General features: G+C 36.8%; 1 protein-coding gene across 9 annotated transcripts in view; it reads left to right on the top strand.

Annotated features, from left to right (window-relative positions):
- The window catches only part of STXBP5L (syntaxin binding protein 5 like), a 421,768-nt gene that overhangs the window by 280,796 nt on the left and 124,773 nt on the right, over nucleotides 1-16,199 (top strand). For all 9 annotated transcript variants that reach the window (XM_032298936.1, XM_032298937.1, XM_032298935.1 and 6 more), the window contains one exon: nucleotides 14,607-14,758. In XM_032298936.1, the coding sequence (XP_032154827.1) occupies nucleotides 14,607-14,758 (152 nt within the window). The remainder of the gene's footprint in view (nucleotides 1-14,606; nucleotides 14,759-16,199) is intronic.

Genomic DNA, 16,199 nt, shown 5'->3' with positions numbered 1-16,199 from the left:
TAGAGAAGAACATACATGACATGATGGAGCTGCAAAACACAGTGTGAGAACTTTGTGAAGCACACACAAAATTCAATAGCTGAATGTATCAAGCAGAAGAAAAGCTATCAGAGATTGAAGATAAACTTAATGAAATAAAGTGTGGAGACAAAATTAGAGAAAAAAGAATGAAAAGGATTCTGATGATTGTGTCCTGGGGTTGCTCTTCTCAAGGAATATCTTTGTGGTGTTCTCTGTATTTCCAGAATTTGAATGTTGGCCTGTATTGCTAGGCTGGAGAAGTTCTTCTGGATAATATCCTGAAGAGTGTTTTCCAACTTGGTTCCCTTTTCCCCATCACTTTTAGGTACACCAGTCAAACATAAGTTTGGTCTTTTAGCATAGTCCCATATTTCTTGGAGGCTTTGTTTCTTCCTTTTCATTCTGTCTCTATTTGCAGATAACATGATTGTATATTTAGAAGACATCATCTACTCCCCAAATCTGCTTAAGCTAATAAGCAACTTCAGCAAAGTCACAGGACGCAAAATCAATGTGCGAAATTCACAAGCATTCTGATACATGAATAATAGATAAACAGAGAGCCAAATCATGAGTGAACTCCCATTCACAATTGCTACAAAGATAATAAAATACCTAGGAATACAACTTACAAGGGATGTGAAGGACCTTTTCAAGGAGAACTACAAACCACTGCTCAAGGAAATATGAGAGGACACAAACAAATGGAAAAATGCCCATGCTCATGGACAGGAAAAAACAATATGATAAAAATTTCCATACTGCCCAAAGTAATTTATAGATTCATGCTAGCCCCATCAAGCTACCATTGACTTTCTTCACAGAATTGGAAAAAACTACATTAAATTTCATATGGAAACAAAAAAGAGCCTCGATAACCAAGACAATCCTAATCAAAAAGAACAAAGCTGGAGGCATCAGGCTACCTGACTTCAAACTATACTTCCAGGCAACAGTAACAAAAACAGCATGGTACTAGTACCAAAACAGAAATATAGACCAATGGAACAGAACAGAGGCCTCAGAAATTATCCTGCACATCTACAACCATCTGATCTTTGAAAAACCTGACAAAAACAAGCAATGGGGAAAAGATTTCCTATTTAATAAATGGTGTTGGGAATACTGGCTAGTCATATGCAGAAAACTGAAACTGGTCCTTTTCCTTCACCTTATTACAAAAATTAACTCAAGATAGGATCAAAGACTTAAACATAAGACCTAAAACCATAAAAACCCTAGAAGAAAACCTAGGCATTGCTATTCAGGACATAGGCATGGGAAAAGACTTCATGACTAAGACATCAAAGGCAATGGCAACAAAAGCCAAAATTGGCAGATGGAATCTAATTAAAGAGCTCCTGCACAGCAAAAGAAACTATCATCAGATTGAAGAGGCAACCTACAGAATGGGAGAAAATTTCTGCAATCTATCCATCTGACAAAGGGCTAATATATAAAATCTACAAGGAACTTTAAAAAATTTACAAAACAAACAAAAAACAACCATCAAAAAGTGAGCAAAGGATATGAAAACACACTTCTCAAAATTAGACATTTATGCAACCAACAAACATATGGAATAAAGCTCATCATCACTGGTCATTAGAAAAATCCAAATCAAAACTGCAATAGGATATTATCTCACACCAGTTAGAATGGTGATTCTTAGAAAGTTAGGAAACAACAGATGCTGGAGAGGATATGAAGAAATAGAATGCTTTTACACTGTTGGAGGGAGTGTAAATTAGCTTAACCATTGTGGAAGAAAGTATGCAATTCCTCAAGGATCTAGAGCCAGAAATACCATTTGACCCAGCAATCCTATTACTGGGTATACATCCAAAGGATTATAAATCATTCTACTACAAAGACACTTGCACATGTATGTTTATTTCAGCACTATTCACAATAGCACAGAGTTGTAACCAACCCAAATGCCCATCAATGATAGACTGGATAAAGAAAATGTGGCACATATACATTATGGAATACTATGCAGTCATAAAGAAGAATGAGTTCATGTCCTTTGCAGGACATGGATGAAGCTGGAAACCATAATTCTTATCAAACTAACACAATAACAGAAAACCAAGCACTGCATGTTCTCACTCATAAGTGGGAGCTGAACAATGAGAACACATAGACACAGGGAGGGGAATATCACACACCAGAGCCTTTTGGGGGTTGGGAGTTAGGTGAGGGATAGCATTAGGAGAAATACCTAATGTAGATGATGGATTGATGGGTGCAGCAAACCACCATGCACATACATACCTATTTAACAAACCTGTGTGTTCTGCACATGTATCCTACAACTTAAAGTATAATTTAAAAAAGAATAACTCAAAGATATATATTAGGAGGATCCAAGATGGCCAAATAGGAACAGCTCTAGAGTGCAGTTCCCACAAGAACACAGCGGGTGACTGATCCCCACATTTCCAAATGAGTTTTTACTGCCCACAGACCAGGAGATTCCCAAATGGAAAAGCTCCACGAGTTTCCAGCATGGCTGTTTCAGCCAGTGCAGGGAGTCTCCACACAAAAACTCACACAAATTTGGGTGGCAGTTTCAACTGGTGCCTGGAACACCTGAGAAACAAAGTCACCCATTCAACTGGAAAAAAAAAAAAAAAAAAAGAGCGGGCTGAAACAGGGAGCCAGGTGATCTGGCTTGGCAACTCCCACCCCCTACAAAGACCAGCAATCTGAAATGCTCTGGATGTTAGCTTTGTCAGCTGGATAGATTGCAAAAATTTTCTCCCATTCTTTAGGTTGCCTGTTCACTCTGATGATAGTTTCTTTTGCTGTGCAGAAGCTCTTCATTTTAATGAGATCCCATTTGTCTATTTTGGCTTTTGTTGCCATTCCTTTTAGTGTTTTAGTCATGAAGTCTTTGCCCATGCCTATGTCCTGAATGGTATTACCTGGGTTTTCTTCTAGGATTTTTATGGTTTTAGGTCTAGTGTTTAAGTCTTTAATGCATTTTGAGTTAATTTTTGTGTAAGGTGTAAGGAAGCGATCCAGTTTCAGCTTTCTGCATATGGCTAGCCAGTATTCCCAACACCATTTATTAAATAGGAAATCTTTTCCCCATTGCTTGTTTTTGTTGGGTTTGTCAAAGATCAGATGATTGTAGATGTGTGGCATAATTTCCGAGGCCTCTGTTCTGTTCCATTGGTCTATATATCTGTTTTGGTACCAGTACCATGCTGTTTTGATTACTGTAGGCTTGTAGTATAGTTTGAGGTTAGGTAGCATGATGCCTACAGCTTTGTTCTTTACACTCAGGTTTCTCTTTGCTATCCAGAATCTTTTTTGAGTTTCATATGAAATTTAAAGTCGTTTTTTCCAATTCTGTGAAGAAAGTCAATGGTAACTTGAAGGGAATAGCACTGAATATTTGAATTACTTTCGGTAGTGTGGTCATTTTCATATTGATTCTACCTATCCATGAGGATGGAATGATTTTTCATTTTTTTGTGTCCTCTCTTATTTCCTTGGGCAGTGGTTTGTAGTTCTCCTTGAAGAACTCCTTCAAATCCCTCGTAAGTTGTATTCCTAGGTATTTTATTCTCTCTGTAGCAATTGTGAATGGGAGTTCACTCATGATTTGGCTTTGTTTGTCTATTATTGGTGTATTGGAATGCTTGTGATTTTTGAAAATTAATTTTGTATGCTGAGACTTTGCTTAAGTTGTTTATCAACTTAAGCAGATTTTGGGCTGAGATGATGGGATCTCCTTATGTCACCTGCAAACAAAAACAGTTTGACTTCCTCTTTTTCTAATTAAATATCCTTTATTTCTTTCTCTTGCCTGATGGCCCTGGTCAGAACTTTCAATACTATGTGGAATAGGAGTGGTGAGAGAGGGCATCTTTGTCTTGTGCTGCTTTTCAAAGGGAATGCTTCCAGTTTTTATGCATTCAGTATATTGGCTGTGGGTTTGTCATAAATAGCTGTTATTATTTTGAGATACATCTGTCAATACCTAGTTGATTGAGAGTTTTTAGCATGAAAGGCTGATGAATTTTGTCAAAGGCCTTCTCTGCATCTATTGAGATAATCATGTGGTTTTTGTTCCTCATTCTGTTTATGTGATAGATTACATTTATTGATTTGCATATGTTGAGCCAGTCTTGCATCCCAGGGATGAAGCCAACTTTCTTGTGGTGGATAAGCTTTTTGATATGCTGCTGGATTTGGTTTGCCACTATTTTGTTGAGGATTTTCGCATCAATGTTCCTCATTGATATTGACCAGAAATTTTCTTTTTTTGTTGTGTCTCTGCCAGAGTTTGGAATCAGAATGATGTTGGCCCCATAAAATGAGTTAGGGAGCATTCCCTCTTTTTGTAGTGTTTGGAATAGTTTGAGGAGGAATGGTACCAGCTCCTCTTTGTACCGCTGGTATTACTCGGCTGTGAAACTGTCTCGTCCTGGACCTTTTGTGGTTGGTAGGCTATTAATTGCTGCCTCAATCTCAGAACTTGTTATTGTTCTATTCAGGGATTTGACTTCTTCCTGGTTTAGTCTTGGGAGGGTGTGAGTGTCCAGGAATTTATCCATTTTTCTAGATTTTCCAGTTTATTTGTGTAGAGGTGTTTATAGTATTCTCTGTTTGTGGTCTGTATTTCTGTGCGATTGGTGGTGTTATCCCCTTTATTATTTTTTATTATGTCTATTTGATTCTTCTCTCTTCTTCTTTATTAGTCTAGCTAGCAGCCTATCTAGTTTTTTGATGCTTTCAGAAGACCAGCTCCTGGATTCATTGATTTTTTGAAGTTTTTGTTTGTTTGTTTGTCTCTATCTCTTTCAGTTCTGCTTTGATCTTAGTTATTTCTTGTCTTCTGCCAGCTTTTGAATTTGTTTGCTTTTGCTTCTCTGGTTCTTTTAATTGTGGTGTTAAGAGTGTTGATTTTAGATTTTTATTGCTTTCTCTTGTGGGCTTTTAGTGCTACAAATTTCTCTCTAGACACGGTTTTAAATGTGTTTCAGAGATTCTGGTACTTGTGTCTTTATTCTCATTGGTTTCAAAGAACTTAAAATTTCTGCCTTTGTTTTGCTATTTACCCAGTAGTCATTCAGGAACAGTCTGTTCAGTTTCCATGTAGTTGTATGCTTTTGAGTGAGTTTCTTAATCCTGAGTTCTAATTTGATTACACCATGGTCTGAGAGACTATTTGTTTGATTTCCATCCTTTTGCATTTGCTGAGCAGTGTTTTACTTCCAATTATGTGGTTGATTTTAGAGTAAGTGTGATGTAGTGCTGAGAAGAATGTATATTCTGTTGATTTGGGGTGGAAAGTTCTGTAGATTTCTATTAGGTCCACTTGGTCCAGAGCTGAGTTCAAGTCCTGAATATCCTTGTTCATTTTCTGTCTTGTTGATTTGTCTTATATTGCAAGTGGGGTGTTAAAGTCTCCCTCTCTTATTGTGTGAGAGTCTAAGTCTCTTTGTAAGTCTCTAAGAACTTGCTTTATGAATCTGGGTGCTCCTGTGTTGCGTGCATATACAATTAGGACAGTTAGCTCTTCCTGTTGCATTGATCCCTTTACTATTATATAAGGCCTTTGTCTTTTTTTTGTTATTTTTTTGGTTTAAAATCTGTTTTATCAGAGACTAATATTACAATCCCTGCTTTTGTTTGTTTGTTTGTTTGTTTTCCATTTGCTTGGTAAATCTTCCTCCATCCCTTTATTTCAAGTCTACATGTGTCTTTACACATGAAATGGATCTCCTGAATACAGCACACTGATGGGTCTTGACTCTTTATCCAATTTGCCAGTCTATGTCTTTCAGTTGGGGCATTTAGCCCATTTACATTTAAGGTTAATATTGTTATGTGTGAATTTGATCCTGCCATTGTGATGTTACTTGGTTATTTTGTCCTTTAGTTGATGCAGTTTCTTCACAGCATCGATGTTCTTTACCATTTGGTATGTTTTAGCGGTGGCTGGTACTGGTTGTTGTTTTCCATGTTTAGTGCTTCCTTTAGGAGCTCCTGTAAGGCAGGCCTCATGGTGACAAAATCTCTCAGCATTTGCTTGTCTGTAAAGGATTTTATTTCTTTTTCGCTTATGAAGCTTAGTGTGGCTGGATATGAAATTCTGGGCTGAAAATTCTTTTCTTTAAGAATGTTTTTTTTTTTTAAGAATGTTAAATATTGGCCCCCACTCTCTTCTGTCTTGTAGGTTTTCTGCTGAGAGATCCACTGCTAGTCTGATGGGCTTTTCTGTGTGGGCAACCCAACCTTCCTCTCTGGCTGCCCTTACCATTTTTTTCTTTATTTCCTGAGTTTGAATATTGGCCTGCTTTGCTAGGTTGGGAAGTTCCCCTGGATAACATGCCGAAGAATGTTTTTTAGCTTGGCTTCATTCTCCCCATCACTTTCAGGTATACTGATGAAATGTAGATTTGGCCTTTTCACATAATCCCATATTTCTTGGAGGCTTTGTTTGTTTCTTTTCACTCTTCTTTCTGTAGCCTTGTCTTCTCACTTTATTTCATTGATTTTCAATCTCTGATATCCTTTCTTCTGCTTAATTGATTCAACTATCGAAACTTGTTATGCCTTACAAAATTCTCATGCTCATGCTGTGTTTTTCAGCTCCATCAGGTCATTTATGTTCTTCTCTAAACTGGTCATTCTAGTTAGCATTTCATCTAATCTTTTTTCAAGGTTCTTAGCTTCCTTACATTGGCTTAGAACATGCTCCTTTAGCTCAGAGGAGTTTGTTACTACCCACATCCTCAAGCCTGCTTCTGTTAATTTGTCAAACTCATTCTCCATGCAGTTTTGTTCCCTTGCTGGTGAGGAGTTGTGGTTCCTTAGAGGAGAAGAGGCATTCTTGTTTTTGTAATTCTCAGCCTTTTTGTGCTGGTTTCTCCCCATCTTCTTGGATTTATCTCCCTTTGGTCTCTTAAGTCAGTGATCTTTGGATGGAGTCTCTGAGTGAACTTCTTTTTCATTGATGTTGAATCTATTTCTTTCTGTTTGTTAGTTTCCTTCCAACAGTCAGGACTCGGCTGCAGGTCTGCTGGAGTTTGCTGAAGGTCCATTCCAGATCTGCTTGCCTGGGTATAACCAACAGAGGCTACAGAACGGCAAATGTTGCTGCCTGTTTCTTTCTCTGTTAGCTTCATCCCAGAGGGGTACCTACCAGATGCCAGCCAGAGCTCTCCTATATGAAGTGTCTGTTGGCCCCTACTGGGAGGTGTCTCCCAGTCAGGATACACGGGAGCCAGGGATCTACTTGAGGAGGTAGTCTTTCCCTTATCAGAGCTCAAATGCTGTGCTGGGAGATTCACTGTGCTCTTCAGAGCTGCCAGGAAGGGACATTTAAGTCTGCGTAAGCTGTGCTTACCACCACCCCTCTTCCCAGCTGCTCTGTCCTAGGATGGTGGGTGCTTTATTTATAAGTCCCTGACAGGTTGCTGCCTTTTTTCAGAGATGCCCTGCCCAGCAAGGAGGGAATCTACTGAGACAGTCTGCCTGCAGCGACCTGCTGGGCAGTGGTGGGCTCTGCCCAGTTTGAACTTCCCAGCATCTTTGTTGATACTGTCAGGTTAAAACCTCCTACTCGAGCCTCAGCAATGGCAGATGTCTATCCCTCCACCAAGCTCACATCCCAGGTTGAGCTCTGACTGCTCTGCTGGCTGCAAAAATTTCAGCCAGTAGATCTTAGCTTGCTGGTCTCCATAGGGGTGGGACCCACTGAGCCAGACCCCTTGGCTCCCTGGCTTTAGCCCCCTTTCCAGGGGAGTGAGCATTTCTGTCTCACTGGTGTTCCAGGTACCACTGGGGTATGAAAAAAAGAACTGTTGCAGCTAGCTTGGCATCTGTCCAAATGGTCATTCAGTTTTGTGCTGAAAACCCAGAGCCCTGGTGGTGGTGTAAGTACTGGAGGGAATCTCCTCGTGTGCAGATTGCAAAGACCAATGGATGAGTGCAGTATATGGACTAGAGTACAGGGAACAGACCATAATGGCTTCCTTGGCTAGAAGAGGTGGTTCCCCAACCCCTGCACTTACCGGGTGAGGCAACACCCCACCCTGCTTTGCCTCACTCTCATTCAACTGCACTCACTGGCAAACCAGACCCAATGAGATGAACTAGGTACCTCAGTTGGATATGCAGAAATCACTCACCTGCATCAGTTTTGCTGGGAGCTGCACACGAGAGCTGTTCCTATTTGGCCATCTTGCCAGCAATCCCCCACCATTTTTTTTAAATAAGTGTTTTCATTGTAAACGTTTCCCATCATTTTGCTCTGTATTTAAAGTGGATTTGTTGTAGGCACCATATAGTTGGGTCTTACTTTTAATTCACTCAGGCAATCTTTGCCCATAATTGGAGTGCTTCAATCATTTACATTAATATGCTTATCCATGTGATTGGGTTTAAGCCAAACATTTTCCAATTTGTTTTTCTATTTTTCCCTGAAGTGTTTCTTGTTTTTTTTTTAATATTTTTTTCCCATATATTTTATTGCATTTTCGGTTTTGGGGTACATGTGAAGAACATGCAAGATTGTTGCGTAGGTACACACGTGGCAGTGTGATTTGCTGCCTTCCTCCCCATCACCTACATCTGGCATCTCTCCCCTTGCTATCTCTCCCCAGCTCCCCACGCCCCACCGTCCCTCCCCTATTTCCCCCCAACTGACCCCAGTGTGTAGTGCTCCCCTCCCTGTGTCCATGTGTTCTCGTTGTTCAACACCCACCTATGAGTGAGAACGTGCGGTGTTTGATCTTCTGCTCTTCTGTCAGTTTGCTGAGAATGATGGTTTCCAGGTTCATCCATGTCCCTACAAAGGACACAAACTCATCGTTTTTGATGACTGCATAATATTCCATGGTATATATGTGCCACATTTTCCCTATCCAGTCTATCATTGATGGGCATTTGGGTTTGTTCCAAGTCTTTGCTATTGTAAAGAGTGCTGCAATGAACATTCGTGTGCATGTATCCTTATAACAGAATGCTTTATAATCCTTTGGATATATGCCCAGTAATGGGATTGCTGGGTCATATGGAATTTCTATTTCTAGGTCCTTGAGGAATCGCCACACTGTCTTCCACAATGGTTGAACTAATTTACACTTCCACCAACGATGGAAAAGTGTTCCTATTTCTCCACATCCTCTCCAGCATCTGTTGTCTCCAGGTTTTTTAATGATCGCCATTCTAACTGGCGTGAGATGGTATCTCAATGTTGTTTTGATTTGCATTTCTCTGAGGACCAGTGATGATGAGCATTTTTTCATATGTTTGTTGGCCTCATATATGTCTTCTTTTGTAAAGTATCTGTTCATATCCTTTGCCCACTTTTGAATGGGCTTGTTAGTTTTTTTCTTGTAAATTTGTTTCAGTTCTTTGTAAATTCTGGATATCAGCCCTTTGTCAGATGGGTAAACTGCAAAAATTTTTTCCCATTCTGTTGGTTGCTGATTCACTCTAATGACTGTCTCTTTTGCTATGCAGAAGCTGTGGAGTTTGATTAGGTCCCATGTGTCTATTTTGGCTTTTGTTGTCAATGCTTTTGGTGTTTTGGTCATGAAGTCCTTGCCTACACCTATGTCCTGAATGGTTTTGCCTAGATTTTCTTCTAGGGTTTTTATGGTGTTAGGGCTTATGTTTAAGTCTTTAATCCATCTGGAGTTAGTTTTAGTGTAAGGTGTCAGGGAGGGGTCCAGTTTCTGCTTTCTGCACATGGCTAGCCAGTTTTCCCAACACCATTTAATGAACAGGGAATCCTTTCCCCATTGCTTGTTTTTGTGAGGTTTGTCAAAGATCAGATGGTTGTAGATATGTTGCTTGCCTCCGAGACCTCTGTTCTGTTCCATTGGTCTATATCTCTGTTTTGGTACCAGTACCATGCTGTTTTGATTACTGTAGCCTTGTAGTATAGTTTGAAGTCTGGTAGTGTGATGCCCCCCGCTTTGTTCTTTTTGCTCAGAATTGACTTGGCTATGCGGGCTCTCTTTTGGTTCCATATGAAGTTTAAGGTGGTTTTTTCCAGTTCTGTGAAGAAGGGCGTTGGTAGCTTGATGGGGATAGCATTGAATCTGTAAATTACTTTGGGCAGTATGGCCATTTTCACGATATTGATTCTTCCTAACCATGAACATGGAATGTTTCTCTATCTGTTTGTGTCCTCTCTTATTTCGTTGAGCAGTGGCTTGTAGTTCTCCTTGAAGAGGTCCTTTACATTCCTTGTTAGTTGTATTCCTAGGTATTTTATTCTCTTTGTGGCAATTGTGAATGGAAGTTTGTTCTTGATTTGGCTCTCTTTAAGTCTGTTATTGGTGTATAGGAATGCATGTGATTTTTGCACATTGATTTTGTATCCTGAGACTTTGCTGAAGTTGTTTGTCAGTTTCAGGAGATTTGGGGCTGAGACGATGGGGTCTTCTAGATATACAATCATGTCACCTGCAAATAGAGACAACTTGACTTCCTCCTTTCCTATTTGAATACCCTTTATTTCTTTTTCTTGCCTGATTGCTCTGGCTAGAACTTCTAATACTATATTGAATAGGAGTGGTGAGAGAGGGCATCCTTGTCTAGTGCCACATTTCAAGGGGAATGCGTCCAGTTTTTGCCCATTCAGTATGATATTGGCTGTTGGTTTGTCATAAATAGCTTTTATTATTTTGAGATACCGGGGCTCTGGCAGGGCGGGGTGGGGACGGGAGGAACCCCACCGCTACCCGCACTGCCATTCCCGTCCGCTGTCGACTGCCGGCGATGGCCGGGTATGGGCCCGATGCTCCAGCGCCATCCATTTTCAGGGCTAGTTGATTCGGCAGGTGAGTTGTTACACACTCCTTAGTGGATTCCGACTTCCATGGCCACCGTCCTGCTTGTTTTTGTTTTTTTGCTGCTTTTTCTCTACCTTCTTTTCAGGGAAAGATTGTGTATCTTTTAATGATTCTATTTTATCTTCTTTATTTATTGAGATATACTTCTTTTAGTTTTTGTTTTTTTGTTTGCTCTCAGCCTTACACTATATCTGTTTGAGTTATCAAATAAGTAGATAAACAAATGGAATTATACCACCTTTCATATATTTTAATAACTTTACAACAGCATACTTCTACTTATCTTCCTGTATTTTGCACTATTTTCATAAATTTACTTCTATGTGTTATAAACCCCACAATACATTGTTACTAATTTTGCCTTAGTAAATTATCCTTTAAAAAAATGAGAAAAGTCTTTAATATTAATTTTCATATTTAACATTTTTGGTGTTCTTCATTATATAGTAGAGATCCTATATTTCCATCTCTAATCATTTTTTTCTGAGACTTTCCTTATTATTTATGTAATGCATTTATGTGAGTGAAGAATTCCATCAGCTTTTCTTTTTTTGCAAAAATTTTTTCTACCCTTTGAAAGATGTATTTGCTGGGCATAGAATTTTAGTTTGACATTATTTTTATTTCTTACTGTAAAGATGCCACTCCATTATCTTTTAGTTTGTATAGCTTCATTTAATTTTTTTAAATGATTTCATTTTACTTTTTTTTGATTTTTACAATGTAAGAAATATTTTTTTCCTCTGCCAGTTTTTAACATTTTCTCTTTATTATTAGTTGTTTTCAGCAATCTGATTATGATGACTTTTTATTTTTCTTCATTCTTATTCTGCTTGGGATCTTTAAATTTCTATTATCTGCAGGTTTGTTACTGCCTTCAAATTTTGTCTATCATTTGACTAAATTGGCTATCCTTTTTTCAAATATGTTTTCTGTTGTTTTTCTTTTCTGAAACTTCAATTATGGAATTTTATTTTTTAAAATTTTAAAATTTCATTTTATTTTACTAATTTCTATCATTTCTTCAAGTTCACTCTCTTAGTCTGGGATGCTTTAAACAAAAATACTATAAATTGGGTAACTTGTAAACAACAGAAATTTATTTTTCACAATTCTGAAGGCTGAAAAGTCTAATATCAAGGCACCAGTAGATTTGATGTCTGGTGAGAACCTGTTCCTTGTAGACAGTACCTTCTAAATTCATCATCACGTAATGGAAGTGGTGAGGCAGCTCTCTGGGGCCTCTTTTATAAGGGTTCTGATTTCATTCATGAGAGCTCCATTCTCATGATCTAGTTACCTTCCAAAGTTCCCACCTCTTAATACAATCACCTTGGGGTTTAGGTTTTAACATATTAATTTTGGGAAGGCACAAACATTCAGAGAATAGCATTCACTATTCTTTTCTACTATAATGTCTGATGTGCAGATAATTTTTAAATTTCATATACATTTATGTCTCTAGAAATTTCATTTGAGGCTTTTTTATGTCTTTCATTTCTTACTTTGTCATATTAATGTTTTTCTCAACCTTCTTGATTATCTGTAATATGCTTTTAAACACATTTTCAATATTTTTGTCTGCTAATTTATCATCTATTTCTGGACATGTTTCTATTGAGTTATTTTTTCCTCTGGTTATCATATTTTACTGATTCTTTATAGGCCTGCTACTTTTTATATACTGGATATTGTGAATTTTACATTTTTGGTGATTTTTTTTTTGTTGCCAGTTTTTTTCCTGGAATGAAATTAAATTACTTGGAATCTGTAGCTATTGTCTTGGTACTTAAGTGACACTCCTCTATCTGCTGTTCCATGTATTAGGAGATCTCTGCCACCTCATTGGTAGTAACATAAAATATTCTTAGCCTTGTGTATGCCCTGGGAATTATTCTCCCTTATCTTTTTGATGGCTCTTTTATTGGCCATGAGTAGCTTCTTCACATGGATGCACAGATTAGTACATAGACAAAGTCTCAGGGACATCTTTCTGCAAATCTCTTGTATTCTCTTTCTGTGCAGCTTATTATGCCTTATTAGATCTAGCTGTTTTTTCAGCCTCAGTCTCTGATCTCTGCCTCCTCAACTAAATGAGACCATCAGTCTCTCTTTGTGTTTTAGTTTCCTGTGCCCAAGCGTGGGAACTATCTCCAGTCACTAACACAGAACATTTATGAAATGTATTATCTTGGTTGTTATCCTTCTCTCCTCTTATTCTGTTTTCCGTTAACCAATATGAAAATTGTTGTTTAATATGTTTTGTCCAGTTTTCTAGTAATTCAAAATAGGAGATTAAATCTAGTCTCTTTACTGACTTTCTGACAACTACTGCCATACTTCCCCAGCCCTAAGCTATAACTTCTCAGCATTCTTATTTTTAATTTCAAGACAAAAATAATTATTTATGGCACATAGAATGTCATGCATCCTAGTTGCCTACTTTTTTTACTCATTATTGCATTTAGAAACTCTATCATGTCTATAAGCAGAAATAATTTGCTATATTTTAACATAGAAAGCTTAAAGATACTAACTTGTTATAACTGTTAATGTATAATATTGCATTTACTTAAAATAATAAGATCAATTTTTTGCATGGAAAAATTTCAATGTACTTTAAAAATAATTTTCTGACTTGATACTCATAAAAGCTCTGTGAACTAGATAAATGTAGAAGTGTAATTATCACTGTAAAGAAGCTAAGACCAAGTAAGATTCATTAATTTTTTTCAAAGTCACATATCCTGTAAGTGATAGAAATAAGAATTAAACCCAGATCTGACCAGTATAACAATACTTTTTTTTTCCAGTTTCCAAAGTTTGTAGAGCTCTATGTGTATTAGCAAAACACCTAGTATGAGTAGAAGTGTTGTTGTTGTGTTTTAACTTGTGTGGTGGAGTGGTAAGTATCATTTTAAGAGTAATCAGATGGTTTGTAAACAAGATTCAATCTAAATAATAATACAACCTGGAACATATATAAAACAAGCAAAACAACTTTCATATAACTAGTGTTTATTTAGTTTATGAAGTAAAATGTACAAATAGAATTGTTCAGCTGGAGGGCATGTTGTAAATGGAGAAAAATGAGAGTTAATGAATGCCTAATTGTTAAGGCAATCAAAATGCCCATTGGAAGAACGGTCTTTTTAAAATTTCTCAGGAGATTTAGTTAAGAAATTAATTAAATGGTCTTTATCTTTTGAAAGGAGCACAAAATAAAGAGCACAGAAGTAAGAAACAATTTTTTGTATCTTCTCATTTCTAATATAGTGTCAATGCCTTTGATATATGAATTTAATTTTTATTCTTTTTCCAGAAGATAGTTAATATGGAGTCTAGTAATTATAATTTTATTTGAAAAAGCCATCTAATTACATAATAAACATTTGTAGCTAGTGACATTTCTTGACCTATCTTCCCCTTGCATAGCAAAAAGGTTTTGTGTGATTTCTTCTGTAAAAATATAAGGTCTAGTTAAAGAGCAGATCAGGTAATCATGACTTATGTGATAAAACTCCTAGCAAAATATAATTGCCAATCATCCTTTTTTTGCAGTAAATTGGATGGCTATTATATAAAGACAGTTTATCCATCGTAAAGCCAAAGTATCCTCCTTGACTTCACAAAAATCACTGCCGAACTTCCCCAACCCTAAATCATTACTTTCCGATAATCCTATTTTTGATTTAAAGATAAAAATAATCATGCTTGTTGTGATACATTCTAGTTGCATTTTTTTCTCTCTCTCAGAGTTGCATTTGGAAACTGCAATGGGTTGGCTGTGGTGGATTTTATACAGAAGACAGTACTGTTAAGCATGGGGACCATTGACTTATATAGATCAAGTGACCTATACCAGCGACAACCACGGTCTCCTCGAAAAAACAAACAGTTCATTGCAGGTAGGAGATAAAACAAGATGAGTTATGAACTTGATTTGTTCATCTGTGTTCTTACTTTTAGATTTCTTGTCTTTCTTCTGTGATGCTATTGAAATGCATGGCAAAATAAAATCAACATAATTTACAAAACCATGTTAGTAAAATAAATTGGGCAGAAACATTGTGAGAATCTTTGAAAGTGTTAGGGAAGTGTATGTTTAAACTTCAATTTGCTGTTGAAGTTAGGAAGCATCTCACGTTTCTTAGGTTTAATTCCTAAGAAATAACAGAAAATAAAAAGCCATTAAATGTAAAAATGCTGCAAAAATTATGGCTCTGTAATTGAAAAAACTGCTTGCAATTGTTGTGTTAAACAGGTTAACTTTCTTCTAAACTATCTAGTCCCTTTAAAAAGATAATTTCAGGTCATTCACTACTTTTAATTTTTAAAATTGATTCCATATTGTGGCTGACACCTTTACTTGTTGGATAATGACCTTCCTCGAGGTATTTTCACAATTCAGTAAACATTTTTCATCAACATTTTTAAAGTACTATGAAAGGTGGCATTTTTCTTGGCAGAATCCATGAATTGATGTATTTAACTACAGAAGAAAATAAACTTAAGTTTAATTAGGATTTAATGACAAACTTTGATATGCCAATTATCCAAAGTTTTACCGAAATTTTAGTATATATCCAAATAGTTGGTTTTGTAAACACTGCCAAAGTTTTGTATATTTTCTGCCCACTAACAGTCCAGTTGGTAAAAAAAAAAAAAAAAAAAAAATGAGGCCAAAAGGTTGCAGATGAAAATGCTTCTATAATATTTTGTATTATTTTAGATAATCCTTTAAAGTCTTCTACTTTAGTCCAGATATGGTGGCTCATGCCTGTAATCCTAGTACTTTGGGAGGCCGAGGTGAGAGGATTTCTTGAAGCCAGGAATACAAGACCAGGCTGAATAACATAGTGTGTGACCTCATCTCTAAAAATAATAATTACCTTTTAAATTTTTTAAATAAGTAAATAAAATTTCTACTTTGTATTATTTAAAATAATCTATTGAATATTGACGACATTACTAAATATAACCATAGGAAAATATTTTATAATAAAAATAAAATGGGTACATGATGGTAGGTGTTATTTTCCAAATAGCAGGTATGTCAAATTTAACATCCAAATATGATAATAAATGAATTTCCTTTTTGGACTAGTGAAATTTGTTATACTGAAACTCTCCTTGTTAACCTTTCTTTTGCAAACCTCAATCATTTCCAAATTACTAGTTTAGACCTTTTTGAGAGGTACAAAATTTCTCTTTCAGAACCTAAGGGCTTTTAGTGAGGGATCTCAACTTTTAGCAATATTTTAGGAGTGCTAGAAATTTTAAATTTTAGAGATTTTGCCTCTATCACTACCAAAGTTTATAAGGAAGACAAAATAAAAGCAATTGTAC

This window comes from Sapajus apella, unplaced genomic scaffold, assembly GCF_009761245.1.
Source record: "Sapajus apella isolate SASKATOON/1434 unplaced genomic scaffold, GSC_monkey_1.0 scaffold40, whole genome shotgun sequence".
Taxonomy (NCBI): Eukaryota; Metazoa; Chordata; class Mammalia; order Primates; family Cebidae; genus Sapajus; species Sapajus apella.
This window is presented reverse-complemented; position numbering and strand designations above follow the sequence as displayed.